The sequence below is a fragment of the Lytechinus variegatus genome, chromosome 3 (assembly GCF_018143015.1).
Source record: "Lytechinus variegatus isolate NC3 chromosome 3, Lvar_3.0, whole genome shotgun sequence".
Taxonomy (NCBI): Eukaryota; Metazoa; Echinodermata; class Echinoidea; order Temnopleuroida; family Toxopneustidae; genus Lytechinus; species Lytechinus variegatus.
In genome coordinates, this window is record NC_054742.1 from 7,873,815 (window position 1) to 7,893,958 (window position 20,144).

The 20,144-nt window shown below is 37.1% G+C and overlaps 2 protein-coding genes across 2 annotated transcripts; both read right to left on the reverse strand.

Annotated features, from left to right (window-relative positions):
- Window positions 1-2,553: 2,553 nt before the first annotated feature.
- LOC121410129 lies at window positions 2,554-8,721 on the reverse strand. The gene is made up of 3 exons (XM_041602014.1): window positions 8,558-8,721; window positions 4,065-4,371; window positions 2,554-3,891 (listed from the first exon to the last, which is right to left on the reverse strand). Exons 1-3 carry the CDS (start codon window positions 8,579-8,581, stop codon window positions 3,599-3,601), a joined length of 624 nt encoding a protein of 207 aa, XP_041457948.1. The 5' UTR covers window positions 8,582-8,721; the 3' UTR covers window positions 2,554-3,598.
- Window positions 8,722-12,670: 3,949 nt separating this feature from the next.
- Window positions 12,671-19,846, reverse strand: LOC121410130. The gene is made up of 3 exons (XM_041602015.1): window positions 19,718-19,846; window positions 18,150-18,423; window positions 12,671-15,679 (listed from the first exon to the last, which is right to left on the reverse strand). The coding sequence occupies exons 1-3, from the start codon at window positions 19,766-19,768 to the stop codon at window positions 15,348-15,350; spliced, it is 657 nt and encodes a 218-aa protein (XP_041457949.1). The 5' UTR covers window positions 19,769-19,846; the 3' UTR covers window positions 12,671-15,347.
- Window positions 19,847-20,144: the final 298 nt, after the last annotated feature.

The window sequence follows — 20,144 nt, forward strand, 5'->3', positions numbered from 1 at the left end:
TACTAAATAACATAAAATTTGTCCTGAGGATTTTTAGAGATAATTTGTTGGCTTTAGTTTAACCCACTGTATAAATTTTAGTTTAAGATTTATAGAAGAAAGAAGTGCTATTGGGTTATGATGAGAATAAGTTGGAATCGTCTGCAAATAAAATGAGAGATAGAACGTCTGGAGATTATAAAAGTCCTCTATGTATATGATAAATAAGGATGCTTCCCTGTGGAACTCCACAATTTATTGGTCGTAACACTGAATTATTATCTATTTGTACGTATTGTTTTCTATTTGATAATTAACCATTCCAAGGCTTTCCCTCTAACACCATAGTGTGACAACTTTACTGCACCCTCGAATTGACAAGAAACCATAAAAAATATTGTATATATGAAAAAACAAGGTTATGCCTCTTCTATCCTGGACTATAAGGGGTGTCATTCTGTCATTGATATAAAAAACGCATCTCCTGCCATTTTCTATTATACCTTTTACGTTCAAAGTCTTAAAAACGCCACAGGAGAGAGTAACAATTAACAAAAACCCATTTCCTGATAATGCAGTAACAATTAACAAAAACCCATTTCCTGATAACCAGTCCTACCCCCCCCCCCCCCCCCATCGTTAAATGCCCTCATCTACATCTGTAACTCCAATCAGGTCCTGATGCATGATATAGATGAAAATTTCTGAAGCAGTTTGAAAATGTGATTTTTCCACTCGGTCGCTACGCTCCCTCACACGATATTATAAATATTTTCATAGGAGGGGACTAACTGTTTTTGTGTGTTTAAGGATGTCCACAATAAGCCATATTCATTGCATTGAAGAAAAAAACCATGTCGAAAATTTTTAAAGCCCAGAAGCCCCCCCCCCCAAAAAAAAAATGTCTACAACCGCGCCTGCGAAAATGGATCGCGATCCAGCGTCGGAGGTTGCTCGGCTTATGTGTAACACCCCCCTTACAAAAATCATCCACTGACGCCGGCTCGGTCTGAGTCTACCTCTAGATGTGACTGAAGCTGGCGTCACGCCGTCTTCAATTTATTCTGCAATCGTTATGTGAACAAAGTGTATCACCCCAGGTTGACTCAGGCCGACTTGAACTACAAATAGCTAACAAAGTTTTAGCTATTGAACAATAATGAACAATTGCAAGAACAATAAAGAAATATTTAATTGAATAGACAGGTAGATTTTTGATATACAGTATTTATTTTAATAAACGGTAACAGTGATATAGCTAGGCCTACTTCTTAATAATGATTGATATATCTCAACATTGGTAGACTTCTACTTTCCTTGTAAGTATATTGCACACCCTAAGAGGCCCAGTACTAGATAAGATGAATATTTTATCCAAACGCTAAAAACTTCTTACATACATACACACCACCCCCCCCCACACACACACCCACGCATACCTTTCACATGATACACATCTTAAATAAAATGATCAATACAACGGACGACAATGTGGCAAACAAGAAAAGAAATATTCGGTCAGATATACAAAAGTTCATTTGACATGTACAGGAGTCACGGTGGGTCCAGATTTCACCAACGGGAGGGGGGGGGGGGGTGGGCAGCGGATTTTTTTCATTTAATTCTGGCGAGATAAACGCATCTGTTAATGATTGCAAGAAATTATATTGATGAATGTCAAACATTTTCAGCTCGTGATACGCAGGGCGGGGAGATGGGAGCGGATTTCTGTTTTCCTTTACATTTTCCCCGATAAAGGCGCTGAAATTCTTTTTAATATTTTGAAAAGGTAGTCCTTACCAACGACTGAATTTCAAATTGATCTTGGGTTTATCCTTTCATAAAGCCAAACAAATGCATTTGAACTTGAAAATTTAACTTTCTGAACACAGTCATGTAGTTATGAATAAGATAGATATCTAACTAAATGAGGGCGCGAAGCGCGAGCTGAATTCTTTTCAAATAATAATTCTAACCTGAAAACTGAACATTAACACACGTTTTGAATAAACATGATGAAACAAAAATTGTGAGGTTGGATATTTTCCCCGACTAAAATAGGACCTAAAACGGGATACTCTAGCGCTTTTCATAATCGTGAACATGGTGCGTACCTAACTCAACAATAATGCGATTGTGAAGCGTGAGCTGAAAATATCTATTATACGGACCTGAAAAGTGGACATTTCAAGGTCTGTTTGTGTGAATTTATGACGAGGACACGTATTTCATTAATCAAATAATGTGAGCGCGTATCACGTACGAGCTGAAAATGTTTGATATTCATTTTATATCTTGCAATCATTAACAGATGCGAATATCTCGCCAGAACAAAATAATGAAAACTCGAATCGCGAGTAATTTATGATTAAAAACGGGATATTTAAGCCCCATGTTATCCTCTTTATCAGACAATTATCTTACTCAACAGCAAAGGAGCTCGAAGCGCGAGCGAAATTTTCAGTTTTATAACATGACGTAAAAATATTTCTATTTCTCATCCCCTCCTCTTGTTTTATTCTCTCTTTTACTTGCTACTTTTAAGTTCCCTTCCTTTTTATTTTTTTGTTCTTGTTTCTTTCTTTTTGCGCCTGCATTAGTGGTCGCCCCTCTCCCTGGATCCTCCTATTTAATTGTCTAAAATAAGACTATTTTTTTAATGAATTTCCAATGTGGCCCCGTAAAGCCAGGGTTACACCAAATCCGAATTCTCCCGAGTACATTGAGACCAATTCTGCTCGAATACGGCCTGATTCGGATGGTTTCTGTGGATTTGTAACTTATTCGTCTCCACTCAGGGAGCTCCTCGAATACAGGTCTCGAATAGGTTCCGGAGTTCAGCGCAGAATCGCCCAAAATGGACCCGAATCAATGTCGGCCATCTCGAAAAAAACCGAATGCCACCCGAACAGCGGCAAAAATCGAGCCAAAGGTGGCCCAATTGCTCCTATCATACAGCCAAATGACGACCTGAATGTAAACCCGAATCGGAACGAATATGGCCGAATGCGCGAATAGGTCCGAGTTTGCCCAGAATACTCCGAATGCCTCCCCTAATCCAACCGAATGTCATCCGATTACATCCCCAATGAGGCCTGAATGAAATTTGTTGTAGTCACGTTAGGGAGTAGTTTGGATGGCATTCGGCTGGCTTTGAACATTTCAAAGCTATAGCCGAATCCCTCCCGAATTTTCTGGCATTCGCGGATGGAGAACATAATACTCGGAATACTCCTGAAATCACTCGAATATAATGTATTCGGATGGATTTGCAGCTGATTCGGTTCCAGTGTAACTAGGCCTTTAAGGAATTGAATCATGCGAATTCATTAGGAATTTTCTCCGGAAATCGCTGCGTGAAGTAATCTTCTAAATATTGGCAAATTAAACTAGGTCATTCCATGTTTGTTTATATCATGTATATAGAATGATATCGAATAATCATGAACTGTTTTTGTTGATATTGTAACATTGTGCAATGTACTTTTACTTGTATGATTTGAACTGAATGATTTTGATGAATTTTATTACAAAACAAAATAATAAAGTAAGATAGAATACATGATAATATTGAAATAAGAAGACATCATTTTGTCATCAAGCATGTCAAGAGGAATATCTAGCACGAACAACAACAGTAACAGCAACAACAGAATCGGAAAAGGCATTTTCGGAACGATTCCAACATCGGGGGATTAGCAGCTTTAAGAAAGAACCATTTGAGTTGATTGATCTGATCTATTTGAAGTTCTATTGGATGATGGTTGAACTGACCTCCAATCAACACCAATGAAGAATGATTAAATGTTGTTTCCTGGGCGTGAAGAAATGATTTCATCCTAGATTCAATACGATCTGGTGTGAGTTCATACGTAGGGAAGTCATGCGCTATCACTCCTATTTTGCTTTTACCTGTTGGGATCATATTAAAAAAAAAAAGATTCATGACTTTGTAATATGTGGGGTAGGGGGTTGAAAGATCATCATCAATTTCCCAATAATAGCATTGGCTAATTGATTTTAAGCTCGAAGTAACGTTTCTTTTTGTTCAATATAAGGTCAAGTAAGGCGACATAACTACATACCCAAATGCATTCTGGCCTTTGGTAAGAAACCATCATATAGAGCATCGGTAACGTTGGTCAGTGAGAATCGCCTGTTCTCAATAGAATGACAGAGAAGTAGAACATCTATCCCATTGAAATCAAATGTATCCATGTCTATGATGTTGTAAGGGAGAGTTTCGAACCTCACGCTTGCGACGACGTCCGACATATCATTCCTAATTTGAGTGATGAGGCCATTAACGTTGTTGGAGTCACTACAACTACAAATTACCACATTAACCCTCTTCCCTGGTGTTCCATCTCGACGTGTAAGAGGAGTGTTCTCCTGAGAGAGGCAGAGAGAGGGAGAGTTACTCTAATGAAAGAATATTGATATTTCTACTAAACAAAAACTACTACTATTAATACTACTACTACTACTACTACTACTACTACCAATACTGGAGCGTTGTGGCCCAGTGGATTAGTCTTCGGACTTTGAAACAGAGGGTCGTGGGTTCGAATCCCAGCCATGGCATAATTTCCTTCAGCAGAAAACTGATCAACAATGTGCTGCACTCAACCCAGGTGAGGTAAATGGGTACCGGTAGGAAGTAATTCCTTAAAAAGCTGTGTGCGCTATGAACGACTGGCTTAGCCGGGTAATATAGGATCGCCTTCAGCACCTATAACAAGGTGGATATGTGCGCAATATAAATACCCTATATATATTTTTATTAGGCCCCTATTATTATTACTATACTTCTCCACTAATAGGCCTATATGTGCCTATACAACTTGGTTTCTCTAATCTTTACAAGTCCATCCAACCAAAAGTTGATTTAAATAACAGAGAAAATCCAACAAGCATTACCATGAAAATTCATAAACATCGGATGTAAAATAAAAAAGTTAAGACATAAAGTTTCGCTTAATTTTATTTCATAAAACAGATATATGCACACCCTCGTCAGTATGCAAATGAGGGAACTGATGACAATCACACACTCATTATTTCTTTTGCATTATTATCTAAAATAATACAATATTCGAACCTTCTCCTCTTTTTCCTGTGAAACAAAATGTTTTATTCCTTTCTGAACATAATTATGCAATTGCCATTGTTTTGACGTTTTATGGTTTATTAAAGTTAGTACTGATAGTATTGTGAAATCTGTAAAAATGGAAATATTGTATAATTCAAACAATAAAGACAAAAGAAATAGTGAGTAAGGGACATCATCGACTCTCATTTTGCATGTCACTGAGCTGTGCAAACAATAAGCGAAAGATTAAAATGTTATACTGCATCGTGATCACATTTTGATGATTTCTTTTACGTGTTGCTTGTTCGATATTTCTCTATTGATTCCAATTGATACTTTTCTTAAGCGGACTTGTCCTTTAAAGGGATGGTCCAGGCTGAAGATATTTGATCTCAATAACTAGAGAAAATGCGCGGAGCAAAATGCTAAAAATTTGATCAAAATCGGACAAAAATAACAGAGTTATTGAATTTTAAATATTTGCATTATTCTGGAGAAACAGTTCTAGGCATGTCTTTGTGAATATTCATTAGTGATGTCATATCCCCACTTGTTCTTTTTTTTCTTCTTGTTTTTTTTCTACCAAGAACTAAAACAATTCGATTGACAACTGATTAAGTGCATTAGAAATTTATTGACGCTACTTATTTCATCATAATGGAGATACATCATTTACAGATGTATAAAAAATGAAACAAGAGTGATTTCATGTATAACGTAAAAAAGGGAAAGTGGGGATGTGATATCATCAGTCCAACTAATGGACATTCATAACGATGTGCATGTATTACTGTTTTCACAAAATATTGATAAACTTTTAATTCAATAACTTCGTTATTTTTTTATCCTATTTTGATAAAATTTTCAGCATTTTGTTTGTGAATTTTATTCTATTTATTTAGACATAGATATTTTCAGCCCAGACAATCCTTTAAAAATAACAAGCATAACGCTTAAAATTTCATCGAAATCGGATATCTACGTCGACATTCTAATGTGTTTTTTTTATAATTTCACGAACAGTTCAAAAGCCTAAGATCATGCCCAACACATCTGGTATATAAATGGTGACAGCCCGCTAGACCGAAGGTTCGCTAGACCGAGGGTCCGCGAGACCGAGGGTCCGCTAGACCGAGGGTCCGCGAGACCGAAGGTCCGCGAGACCGACTTTTTTTTCCCTTCATCGGTTGCCGGTTGAAAGCTTGATATTCCAAGCATTTTGGTAACAATGATTAAGATGGGTAACTAAAAGAACAATTGACGCAAGCGCGCGAGCTGAAAATTTTGATATTTCGATCTGAAAAAAAATTGACAGTTTAGACTTTTTAATAAAGAACAAGATGTATATCCAATCAAATATTATTGCAAATCGAAGCTGGATTTTTTTTTAGGTTTACCTGAAAACGGGACATTCTATTCACTTATTTAATCATGAAAAGTATGGGTTTATTCATGGGCGGAAATCCCAGGGGGACAGGGGGGTCGTGTCCCCCCTACTCAAAATAGTAGAAATAGTAGGGGGGACACAATATCAAATGTCCCCCCTACTATTTTGGGTCTTTGGTGATGCTAAGAAATATATCACTGAAAATGGGAATAAAACGTGCGTTTTGGGACGAGATGACCTTTTTTTTTTTTTGCTTGTCAAATATATTTTCGTCGAAATGAACTTAAATTTTAGGAAATAACCTTTTTTGGGGGGCTTGTCAAATTTTCCAGACCCTTGTCCCCCTACCTTTTGGGAGAGATTTCCGCCCCTGGGTTTATTGCTAAAGAAGTGAAGCGAGCGCGAAACGCGAGCTGAAAAATTTTATATTCAACTGTGAAAAACTGATATTTTGAGCACGATTTTGAATAAAGAACGAGTTGTGCATCTCAATTTCGCTTGCCGATTTCTGTCTAACAATCTTATTTTATTTTTACACATCCGGAATTATTGGGGGGGTAAAACAATATGTTTGCCCCCCCCCCTATCCCCCAGGATCGACGCCTCTGATCGTAAGTTTATACTGTAAGTAGCAGAAACACCCCCTCCCTGCACCACACCCCCTATAATACTACAGAGACGTTTCGTGCGCGCAGTACGTGTTTCGCACCCGCCACCGCTAGGGCGGTGGTGAGCAGGCGTGCTCGCATTATAATTTGTTGGTGAGATATGTGTCTCTTTCTCATGAGTCATGAAATCCTAGCAACGCCACTGATTTTATATAGTTACCGGGAATTATTTGGCACCCCCCCCCCCCGTTTACAGGCACCTGTTACGCCACTGCAACGAGGCGTCTTAAACCATCACTCGACCGCGGCAACCGATGAAGGGAAAAAAAGTCGGTCTCGCGGGCCATCGGTCTCGCGGACCCTCGGTCTCGCGGTCCCTCGGTCTCGCGGACCCTCGGCCTCGCGGACCTTCGGTCAAGTGTTCGGACCCCATATAAATTACCCCGGGGGGGGGCACTTACATTGACGAGTGGATACCATGCGCGACCAAAAAAACACGTAAAAAAGATGTCTTTTTCACGATAGGGCACGTTACGTACGTAACGTGATAAGGGTGTCAAAAACACTAAAATAATAAAAAAAGGGTATCTATTTCACTAGGAAAATTACGTGTTTTGGGTCGACTTTGCGGGGATGATAAAACAAAATTAAAATGTACAGGATGTCCTTTTTGCCCCAACACTTCGTGTTTAGAGTCCGATTTGCGCGAGGTGTAGAAGCTGGGGTCGTACAAAACCAAATAAGGTAAAGCCGACGACCGAAGGACCCGTAACAATAAAACATTCCTGTACTTGTTTAGGGGTTCATTTCAGGCAATAATTATTTGCCAAGAGTATCGTTTTGTTTCCAATACTTGTTAAGGGTGCATTTTCAGAATATGGAAATTACGTGTTTAGGGTGGTCGCACATGGTATCCACTCGTGAATGGAAGTGCCCCCCCCCCGGGATAAATTATTAAGGGAAGCAGTGACGTCATCCACTCAATGCCAATTCTTATTAAATGAACTTCTCATAGACCGACAAAATATATCTAAAGCATGGTTTGATTCATCCCATTGCATGGCAGTGGCCTGCATTGTTGCAATAGGGGTGATTAATTTTGATTTAGTAAGGGATTTATTCCCTGATTCAACAAAGTGTTCCTTAAATTTTGAAAAATCTATCTTTCATGTATATTTTCAAATATAAATTAGGAAAGAAAAATAAGTGAGTGTATGATTTTACTCTTTCGTTTGAATATCCTTTTGTGAATACATGCTTTGTGAAAACTTGTTATAACCTCCGCCTTTACGTTTTGCTTTAATGATTTCAGCATTAGCCTTAGGCCTACTTGTTTGACCTTAGATTCCGAGTACCCAAAGACGTGTAATTATAATATACATGTATGTTGTTAGAATCCAAAACACACATAACTATATATATAACATAGCCTAAATAGCAATAATATGGTGGAAACATGCAATACTCGTAGCTGTTTTCTTCATAACTTACCTCTTTACTGTTCGTAGAGCCCATTCTACCTTCCAAGATTCATTTTGATCATTTTTATAATCAGATTCAACCATGCACTAGTTTACCACTTCGTTTTACACCAGCTCAATCTCTTATACTGACTCAGTTCAAAAGTAACATATCCGGGTTAACGCAATATTCGCTTTTACATGACAAATCTTACAGCAGGCGCGATAACGGGGAATCCCCGTGATCCCCTCGTTACATCTGAGCCAACTTTACTATTCAAGCACACTGAGTTCATTCAAATTGTCAGTGTTTGGTCATTTTATCAGGTATGGACAATTATGAAAACAAATTCAAATTTGGAAACCCGTAAAGTAATGTTTAGAGAAAATCGTATTTTATGGCCTCTGTTACAGTGCCATGTCAGTGGCTGACAGACACCTTAGAGGCTGGGGGGGGGGGGGGCACTTCCATTGACGAGTGGATACCACGCGCGACTCCTTTACCTAATACATCATTGAGTTTAGTTTTCCTGTAACACTAATTGGGTTAAGTACGGCCCGACCTCTCACACCTCCTCGCGCAAATCAGACTCTAAGCACGTAGTGTATGTTCGGGGGCAAAAAGTACATCCTTTAGAAAATATTTTAGTCTTGTTATAATAAACCCGCAAATTTGACCCTAAACACGTAGCTTTCCTAGCGAAATTGATACCCTTGTTTCATTAATATTTTAGTGTATCTGACACCCTTTTTACGTTACGTACATAACGTGACCTATCTTGAAAAAGACATCCTTTTTCGTGTTTTGGGGGGTCGCGCATGGCATCCACTCGTCAATGTAAGTCCCCCCCCCCCCCCGAGGCTAAATATAAGTTTAGGCACCAATTTGCCAGGACTGTTCTGTAAGGAAGTGTAAAAAAATCTGCATTTGACAAAAAATGCGAATGGGTCTAGGGTAAGCCCCCCCCCCCACAACATGGGGGGAAATATCTCCCGAAAGGTAGGGGGCCTGAGGTGGATCCTGGATTTTCCCCCGTAAAATTTGACAAGCAAAAAAAAGTAATAATAATAATGAATAAATAAAATAAAGGTTATCACCAAAAATGTAATGTCATTTCGTCCAAAATAAATTTGACAAGCAAAAAAATGAATAAATATAATGATAATAAATAAATAAAGTAAAAAAAAGGTTATCATCCAAAATGTTACGTCATTTCGTCATATTTTAACGATGTATTTTTTCATCATAAAAGACCACAGTAGGGGAACAATTTATATTGTGCCCCCCCCCCTTTCCAAATGGTAGGGGGCGCGTCCCCTTGGGATTTCCGCCCATGCCCCGTCCCACCGATCCATTCCTAAGCAACAGGTTCTCGAACTAGTTTGCCAGTGTCGACGCTCAGTGTAACACACTGCAGAATCACTGGTGTTAATTAAGGCGTGGTCACACGCGCCCGAGCGTCGTCGGAGCGGTCGTGGAGCGGTAGTGATAGAGGGTCGAATTTCGCTCAAAAAATTGGGGGGAAAATCGAAAACAATCGAAATCGAAAATGGTGAACGGTAGCGAGCGGTGATAATTTTTTTTCTCTCCGCTCCACGACCGCGCTCCAACAACGCTCAGGCGGTGTGACCATGCCTTTAATTTGACACCAGCTCGGCATCTTTATCGGAAAACACCAGAGAAGTGCAAAACAGCACCAGTTAAGAATCAAACCCATACGCGGATTCAGGGGGAGGCGAAGGGCTCGCCCCCCCCCCATTGGTGGAGCAAAAAAAAAGAAAGGAAAAAATAGGAAAAATGGAGTGACTAAAGGAGGAAAAAGACGAGTTCATAAGACAAGTTGAGGGGAAGAATTGGAAAATAAAAAGAATCTTTCATGCCAATAAAATTTTGGCTCGCGCTTGCATTGCCTGTTAGGTGATTTACATATCTCATCCAATATGGGGCTTGGATATCAAGTTTGGAAGTCAATATACAAAACATATTTCACCTCGAACTTTCATTATTTTGTGTGATTTACAAATTGATTTCTAAAAAGTGCTCTGTAAAAATATTAGTTTTATCAAGGAGCTTAGTTTTATGATCTAAATAATAACATTTTTCCTGCTCGCACTGCGCGCTCGCAATTTTGATTTATCAGGTAAGTATTATTTCGTGTGTTCCATAAAATTTTCAAAATATCAATTTTCATGATTGTCGAAACGTATAGTCAGCTACATAGCGCTGCATGCTTGCATTTGATTGGCGAGTTATGTTTATTATACAGTGCGTCCCACAATAAACGAAACCGAGATTTATCGATGATTTATCATAACTTGATCACAAATACAATAGACAAATGACCTACAATTGTTAAGCTTAGAGTCTCTTCTTTCATCTGATATTACATAGATTATTTCTCATTCACGCATGAGTAAGCAAAAACAATTTGAAGAGGGGATACCAAAAAGTCATTTGGCGGGCTGTATCTGAGTTTCAAATGAAAACAACATTTTCAAAAAGTTCAATATCTGCTCTTTAATTTGATACCTCAATTACAGAAAATGGTCAAGAAATAAAAAGTTCTAGTTATTTGCAATAGGGCTTGAATTTCAATAATTTCATAAAATGAAGAGGTTTTACAGGCTAGCGTTCAAACTCACTCGACACTCCGTTTTGTTGACTATCATCCATGCATTAAGTCTTTTGTTAACCATGCGAAAGTTTCTGTGGGAAACCGGTGAAAACACGTTTATTTAATGAAATTATGGAAATACAAGCAATGTTTCGAGGGAACATAACTTTTTTACTTCTTGACCATTTTTTGTGATTAAGGTATCAAAAGAGCAGATATTGAACTTTTTAGGCATGTGATTTTCTTTTTGAAATTCAGATACCTCCGCCAAATGAGTTTTTGGTATCCTTTCTTCAAATTGTTTTGCTCACTCATGCGTAAATGAGGAGTAATCTAAGTAATATCAGATGAAAGAAGAGATTCTAAGCTTTGGAATGTAGGTCATTTGTCTACTGTATTTGTGATTATGTTATGATAAATCATCGCTTAATCTCGGTTTCGTTTTTTCTGGGACGCATTTATGAAAATTATGAATACGCAAGATGTGTATCTCGCTATAAAACAAATAATGAAAATAATTGTAGAACTTTTATAAGGGCCAGTACTATTTGGATCGGGTCCGGGGCAATGGCGGCACCAGGATTTCTAACCCAGGGGAGGCAAAAGAACATTTGGCCATGTAGATGATGCGCGCGCGATGCGCGAGCTAAAAAATTTTGACATTCTGAGATCATGGACGTCCTATAAGCACTTTTTGCAATCATGAACTAGATGGCTATCTAATTAAACAATTGATGCGAGCGCGTAGCGCGAGCTAAAAAAATCATGAAAATTATGAATACGCAAGATGTGTATCTCGCTAAAACAAATAATGCAAACTCTATCGCGAGAAGCATATTTACTTGAACATTTGATTTTCAAGCCCCATGCTAACAGATTATTTATTTATTTCAGTCAACATTTTAGTTACTGCAAGCGCGAGAGACATTTTGAATTTTATGTAATGACCTGAAAGATTTATGTTAGTGACAACAATCGTCGGGAGCTAACAGTGAATGGATGAGAAAAATTTCAAAATTTAAAGAACGAAGCTGTTTTGGAGCTTTAGTAGCATGCTTATGACAACATTTACTATACATTTTTTTTCAAAATTTCAGGGGGGCAACTCACTGGGGGCAATGTCTCCCGTGCCTCCCCTTGGTGCCGCCAATGGTCTGGGGCGGAGCCCCCGGAACCTAATGATATTTCTAAACATTGCAGATGACCATCTTTTTATCAAATCGCAGGTACATACACAACACATATTAAATTCAACGCAGTTGTGGATAGGCCAGTTAACAAACATATTTTGAGGCAGCACGCCAGTTTTAAATAACATTCTAATTATGTGATAACAGCTTTGGAGAGTTTTATCCAAAGTAAACATAAAGACATTTTACAGTAAATTTAGACAGTGTGATGCTTAATAGAACATAATATAGGAATATATATAGTTTCCCTTTCCCTTTTCTTTCTTTCTTTCTTTATTTATTTATTTTTCTTTTTTTTTTCTTTCTTTCATTCTTTCTTTCTTTATTTCTTTCTTTCTTTATAATTTCTTTCTTTCCTTCCCTTTCTCCCTTTTTATTTTTCCTTTTCCCTTTTTTTTTATTTTCCCGGTTAAATCCGAGAGGGGCAGCTTGCCCCCTGCCCCCCCCCCCCCCCGCCTGATACGCCACTGTACAAGAGCATGAATATATAAAATGAATATTACGGCAATACGACAAAAACGCAAGAGGTATATGCATGTATCAAACAAGAATGAGGAAAAGAGGGAATGAATTATTCACCAGCATTTTACCATGTTACAATATGCTGGTATTAAGTAGAATCGTTATGATGGCCGGATGTTTATGACCATCAATTGATTAGATTAAACTCACAAAGAGTCTGTTATGACTAAAACAAATAATTGTTCAAAACAAGATCGATAGAGAGAGAAATATGACACCCCTTCCAAAAAAAAAAGGTAAAGAGGGAGAATGAAAGAGCAAATCAGACCCAGCACCTCCGCCATTTCTATCTAAACACATCATTCTCCATGATCGTGATATCATTTTGTGTAAATCTTTTGGATCTCAAAATGAGTTCGAACAAATCCAATGAAATTACCACCCAATTGTTGGTATACATGAATTAAAATAACGTACGTGCCAAATGGCTCTGCAGAAATGTGTATAGTAGCTGAGAAATTAGCAAAGTAAGCAAGGAATTTCCTAAAATATCAGGTATTTTTTTAAAACAATATCAATATACTGTCTGACATATGCCTTTTGCGTTAGTGATAAATAATGAGCATCAGAATTTTCGGTTTTCAGCTAAGCTAAGTTTTCAGCTATGATTTCACAAAGATAGGTTCATTTCAATGTACCAGAACTAGATCTACAGATCTGTGATAATGTTGTGACATTTAACCTTGAATTTACTACTTTCTTTTACCTTTAATTTATTCAAAACTGTGTGATTCTTGACGTCACAACCAGAAGTGAGTAAAACATTCTTTTATTATTTATTCAAAGAGTAGTTTTCCTCAACAAAAGAATATATATACCACACCCACGTTGTAACTCGACACCGGCCCGACTGCACTGAAATAAGTAAAATGGGATAATCATGATAATAATTCATTGCAGTGCATGGCGTTATCAGGGGAACAGGGACGAGAAGAAGAAAGAAAGAATCGAATTCTGCACTATTCTTTACACTTTTGTTTAGGTATAAGAGTCAGATGTCAATTTTGATGTTTTTAACGATTATGATAAATATGGCAATACAATTAATTGAATTGAAATAAAAGAAAGTGGTCTAGGTCTGGTAGTGTTGATACTCAAATGTCCATTGAGAAAAAGAAATCGCCTTACAGGTCATCTTTCGTCTCCCGTCCCCTGATCAAAGTATCATGGATCCAGCCCTGAATCATTGAAAGGATTATATTTATGAACAGTAAATGTGTAAATAAAGCCCGCGAAAAACTTGTTTAGGGGGTTCTTTTGCACACAGAGAAAAACTCGTTTAGGGGGTGTTTGGAAATAATTTGGCCATGCGTGTGTACAGCAATACATTTGACTGGGCCCCTGGGAGACTGTGAGACAGTTGAGGGACTAAAATGATAACACGACTATAAGGGAAAGGGCCATTTAACGAAAAAAGAGGTTTTTAACATGGACTTGAATCTGTCTATTGAATCTGCTTGTTTCATATTTTGAGGTAGATTATTTCAGAGTTAAGGGGAATTAGAGTTAAGATGAATTTGGGGAATTATTGTTCTGTTAGAAAAGGTTCACGTGGCTAAACTCATATTCAACGTGAATTCCCTTAAATCATTTCATTAATCCTCAATTTTTATTCTCTTAAAATGATCCGAAATCATACAGGTATAAATTATCCGGTTTTCATTGTGGCGTTTCACTCCATAAAAGAGCAACAAGGCCGCTATCCCCTCACCCCTCCTTCACTGTGTGATGAATTAAAGCTGAGGAAGGGGATGGACTGAGTGATTTGCTTCCAATTTTAAGTTTGGGTTGTCCCTTATCTCTCAGATACACATCTACATGCAGAAGAGCAAAATCATGTCTCCGTAAGACTCACTCCTGTCGGAGTGCAAGCGAGGGGCTCATCTTTTTGGAGTGTGATTTGTATCTTTTGACAGTGGCGTTTACTCCAGAAGGTGTTATAATGCACTTTTTAGGCTTTTAGTTCACTCCAAATGGATTGGTCCTCCAAGAGGTGTGTAGGAGTGTAGTTTCACATGTTTACCTTATCTCAGGTGGTAACCATCAGTTCAGTTTGATATGTTGGTGAATTGGCATTGGATCTACTCAAATATAATAGAACAATATAAGTCAGCACCTCAGATCTAAGCTTGTTGTCGATAAAGCATCATCTCGAGTTAAGATGGGGGAATGATGAAGTATCGTTTTCAAGAAGTTTATTGTTTAATTAAGTTATCGTTTTTCAAGAACTTAGCCAAAACAGAAGAACACTTCCTTGTTGCATGAAATGTATGCATTAAAATAGGCCTATGAATTAATAAAGTGCAATTTAAGTCATCGATAGTAAAAAACTATCATGCAGATATATGTTATAGATGAAACTATTTATTTAGAGCCAGTCATGGTAAATATTTTACCATTCATCGGACATGACGTAATATCAATTTACAAGCATCAATCAACTAAAGTGTCAAGCAAGAATCCACGTAAAAGTTAAAGAACCTATCATCAGTTTTCAGGACAATACAATGCTGAAGAGGAGAATCAGTGAAAGTAAAACTAGAAAGACTATAACTGCTGGTAGAAGAACCTTCCGAAGAGCTTTATATGGTGGTGCTTCTGAGAATCTAGATGCCTTTGCGATAAAAGTTTGAAGTTCAGTCCAGTTACCAGGCCCAAGTTGACTGGGAGAGTTAGACAGTTGACCGCTGATAAAAACCATTGAAGCATTCTTAAAAGTGGTTGGCTGTTGACGACGAAATGATTCCATCTTTACTTCGTATTCATTGTCATCGAGGATCGTCTCTGTCGGCAAATCATGCACGATCACCCCAACTTTTGATTTACCTTGAATAATGAAAATAAAAGAGGGAGATGGTAAGTGAACGAAACTGGCCATTAGACCATGTGGATAGTAGATGAACTGATGGTACACCAAATAATAGTAGACGAGTTGGCAAATTGGACGAATTGGCTTTGGACCAAATGAAAATAAACCTGGCAAACATGGACGTTCACAGGGTAGTTGCGACCCTCACCCCCCCGAAATTTTGAAAACTTGCATTTTTACTGAAATTTTTCGCAAAATTCACCTAAGTGTGCATAAAACCCTTCAATTTCACTTTGTAAAATGCAAGAGTGCCTCCAAGACAGTTCGGCCGCTTCGCTCCTCGCTTTTGATTTATGCAGAATCTAACATTACCTGTGGAGTCCCGCAAGGTTCACTGCTAGGACCACTATTTTTCATCATGTACATAAATGATCTCATGGACTGTGTGAAATTATGTCAGGTTCAATTGTACGCCGATGACACGGTTCTTTACTTTTCTCACCATCGATCCAAAACGTCGAGTCAGCTCTTAACTTCGACCTCGAGAATGTTCATAAGTGGATGAATGATAACAAACTGAGTGTCAATTGTAATCCTAATCGGAAGTAAAAATTATGCTTGCTAAACACAATGTCTTGAATGTAACTTTAAACAACAACCGTATAAACCAAGTGCGTGAATTTAAGTACTTAGGACTGATTTGTGATGAAACTTTGACTTGGAATAAACATATCGAAAAACTAATCCAGAAAGTAAGTAAGATGGTTGGTTTTTAGGACGATTAAGACGCTCGTTGAATGAATCAGTTGTAAACTCCATTTATAAGTCTCTTATACTCCCATACTTTGATTATGGTGACGTAATATACAGCTCAACATGTAATAAATATATCGACCAACTCCAAAAGGTACAGAACAGAGCAGCTCGTATCATATTAAGAGTTAAACCAGAGTCACACATATCTGTCGCTGAGCTGCATAATTCTCTGGGCTGGCAATTTCTTAACAAAAGGAGTAATCAGCATTCTATTGTCTTTATGTACAAGGTAATGCACGAACTAACTCCTCAGTATTTACGTAATGAATTCAAGGTCGCACCTCAATATTACTCTTCTCGCTATGACGAAAAACTACTTTTACCTAAACCACGGACAGAATTCCTTAAGAAATCCTTTAAATATAGAGGTGCCAAGGTATATAATGCCCTACCTTTGGATTTAAAATTGTCTCCTACTGTAAACAATTTCAAAACTAAATTATCATCTCACTTCGGTGACCTGCTTACCTTGTCATAAAGTCAATATTGTATGCTTTTTTTTCCTTTCTACCCATTGTTCCTTTGTTCGCTTAATTTTCTTGTTTTTGCTTTTTTTTCTTCTTTCTCCCCCATTTCCCCATTGTTCTCTTAATAAACTTTAAATTAAAAACTTATTCAAAGCTTATCCGACTAAATAGTTCCACGAAGTGCATTCTCCTTTTTACTTTTTTATTTATTTATTTTTTTTAATTTCTTACTTCTCATATGAATCCAATAATTGTATGTACATGTTTTATGATTTCGATATTGTCTCAATGCAATCTGTATCCGTTTTTATCCTGATTTCATTTTTATATTTTTACGCTCTTATATTGTTGTCCTTTTAAAAATTATGCGTGAACCAGAATTTTGTGTTACTATACAGTTTACAATCATTACATATTCTATATATTATTCATTGTACAATCATATTATTTATTTCATTATTCCTTGCTCCTTGTGAAAACATTTTTTAATAACTTGACAGCAGCCTTACTCATTCAATTCATTAATTTATAAAAATATTTAAATTAAATATTGTAAATTCTTGCCAAACTATTTAATTTCATGATTTTTTCTTATAACAATATATATCATGTCACTTTTGTTAGTCTGTTTGATCTACCGTATATATGCTCTTTCATATGTGTTTTCTTTTTACTTTGTATTGTATATGGACCCCATGGAAGAACAGTATAGTCATGTCGACTAAACTGAAAATGGGCAATCCATCCGTTTTGCTTTTTTTGCTGTTTTTTTTATACGGAAAATAAATACTATACTACTATACTATACTATCATCTTTTTTAATTATTCACGGCAATGATGGCAAGCACCTTTCATGAACCCAATCTCAGTGTTTCGGCAATGCTTGTACCATAGATATTGCACTTACCCAATGTGCTAACAAGTGTGATGCTTTTGATTAAAAAAAATCAGTGAACACAATATACAACTGAGTGAATTATCACATTAAATCATTTTAACCAACACACAGTGACATTCTGGAATAATAATGTTTCTTTCATTCGAGTGACTTTTCAAGAACCTCAAGGTCTTCAGGAAAATACAGAAACGTCATAAAACACATTTTTATACAAGAAAACTAATGTTATTTATTTTCAGACAGAATCTTTTATTCGTTTTTAGAATATATTTATCAGACTTGGTAGAAGTAGAATAAATCCGCACCTAGCTCCCTTACAGCTATAGGAAGGAACCTTGTATATAATGCATCCTTCACATCTGTGAGGGCAAACCCTCTGTTTTGAATAGAATGACAGAGTATCATGGCGTCTATTTCCTTGTCTTTGAAGTTGAATTTCTCGACTTCATTGTATGGGAGCTGTTGATATTTAACTTCCTTAGTGATATCATACAGCTCGTGTGATATCTCTTTCATGAAATCATGAACAGTAGATTCTGGAGCCGAAGTACATAGTGTGACAGCTACTCGTCGGTATACCTGAGAAAACAATTACGTATAGAAAATAGAAGAATGTTTTAATAACCATCATGGAATATATCACATTGTTAGAATGGTTCTCATCAAGCGCGTAACCAAGATTTTGCGGGAATGAATGGGAGGGGAGGCATTTATTCAATGATAGCAAGCCGTACGTCTGATAAGGGGTGGAGGGATGTGACCTTCCCAGCTATTACTAGTAGTTGAACGTTTGGGAAACCTAGCTAGTTGGCAATAATGTGAGTACGGATCGCAACTAATCTGAGTTACGATCTTCCCTAGCTGACGTAGCTCTGTGTTGTCACTTTGTACTCAAAAGAAGTCGCTCCTCATGATATTAACAGTTGCATATATATATATATATATAACGGGTATAGGCGTAGCTTAAATCAAGGTTCCCCAGAGCTATCTGCCCTTTTGGTAGAAAATAAGCAATGACGAAAAAGTGTCTCTGCCGGGATTCGAACCCGGGCCCCCAGTTTTGAACGCCGGTGCCTTAACCACTAGACCACAAATACGGGTTAGTGGCTCGGGCGACCCCGATCCGATTGACCGTCAGATAGACAGATTTTCGACACTATACCAATTATAATTTCCTTTGTCGGGTGTAGTTTGAACAATTACAAGCCGCCATGCCTCAGCTGGATCAAAGCTATATTGCTTTGATACAGTACACGTATAGGAGAAAGTATACAAATGTGTGAAATTGTACATGTACAGTAGCCTTGGCAACTCTTTTATTTTAATATTTTGTGAAAGAAATAAATGAAGAGGACAATGGGCAGATAGCTCGGGGAACCTTGATTTAAGCTACGCCTGATGAGCCGCCTGTGATCGAGGCGCGAAACCATATATATATATATATATATATATATATATATATATATATATGTATATATGTATATATATATATATATATATGTATTTTTGGTATTGAAAATATTTATACTGTGTGTCCGTAAACCATCGAACGGTGATGGGAGAATCTTCAATGGGAACCAGTGGACTTTTGGCTACCCCTGGCCACCGGTCGATGGGTCTTTCAGTTTTCTTTGTTTTTGTATTCCTTTAGCCAGAAATAAAATAAATGAAATGAAATAGATATATTTCAAGAAAAGAATGAATAAAGTCTGATACTGTAAAATAATTCAACAGAACTAATGTTGTCTGTATTGTTTTAGTGTGAGTCTATGTTTATGACATTGTTAACATGCATTAATAATATAAATGGTCCTTAGATAGATATACTGATTACATGGAAAAAATATTCGGAAAAATACAATTGTATACTCACCGATATTTCCAATATATGTTCATAATCTTTGCGTAATTTTGTCATTTCCATGATCAATTTTCTTTGAAGAACACAGTGATAAACAGATGAGATATACTCTAGCTTACAGAAAACACACAGACAAAAACAATCACATGCCTATGTGTATATTGATATATATATTATCCCTGTATAAGGATATAGTCGGTTACCACAAATATTTCCTGTCACAAGACTGGCTTTCCGTTCCTCTGTTTATTTACATGTCCAAATCTGAATTCATGTTTGTTGCCGAATTATATTTGATTTTTTTTTAAAGATATTTTTATATCATTTTTTAAACTATGAATAAAATTTCTAGAGTAACAGTATACTCCTATCATTGACCTTGTCTGCTATTGTTAGTAGAGAGCCTAAAAAAACCGAATTATAGCTTCACGTGATTGGT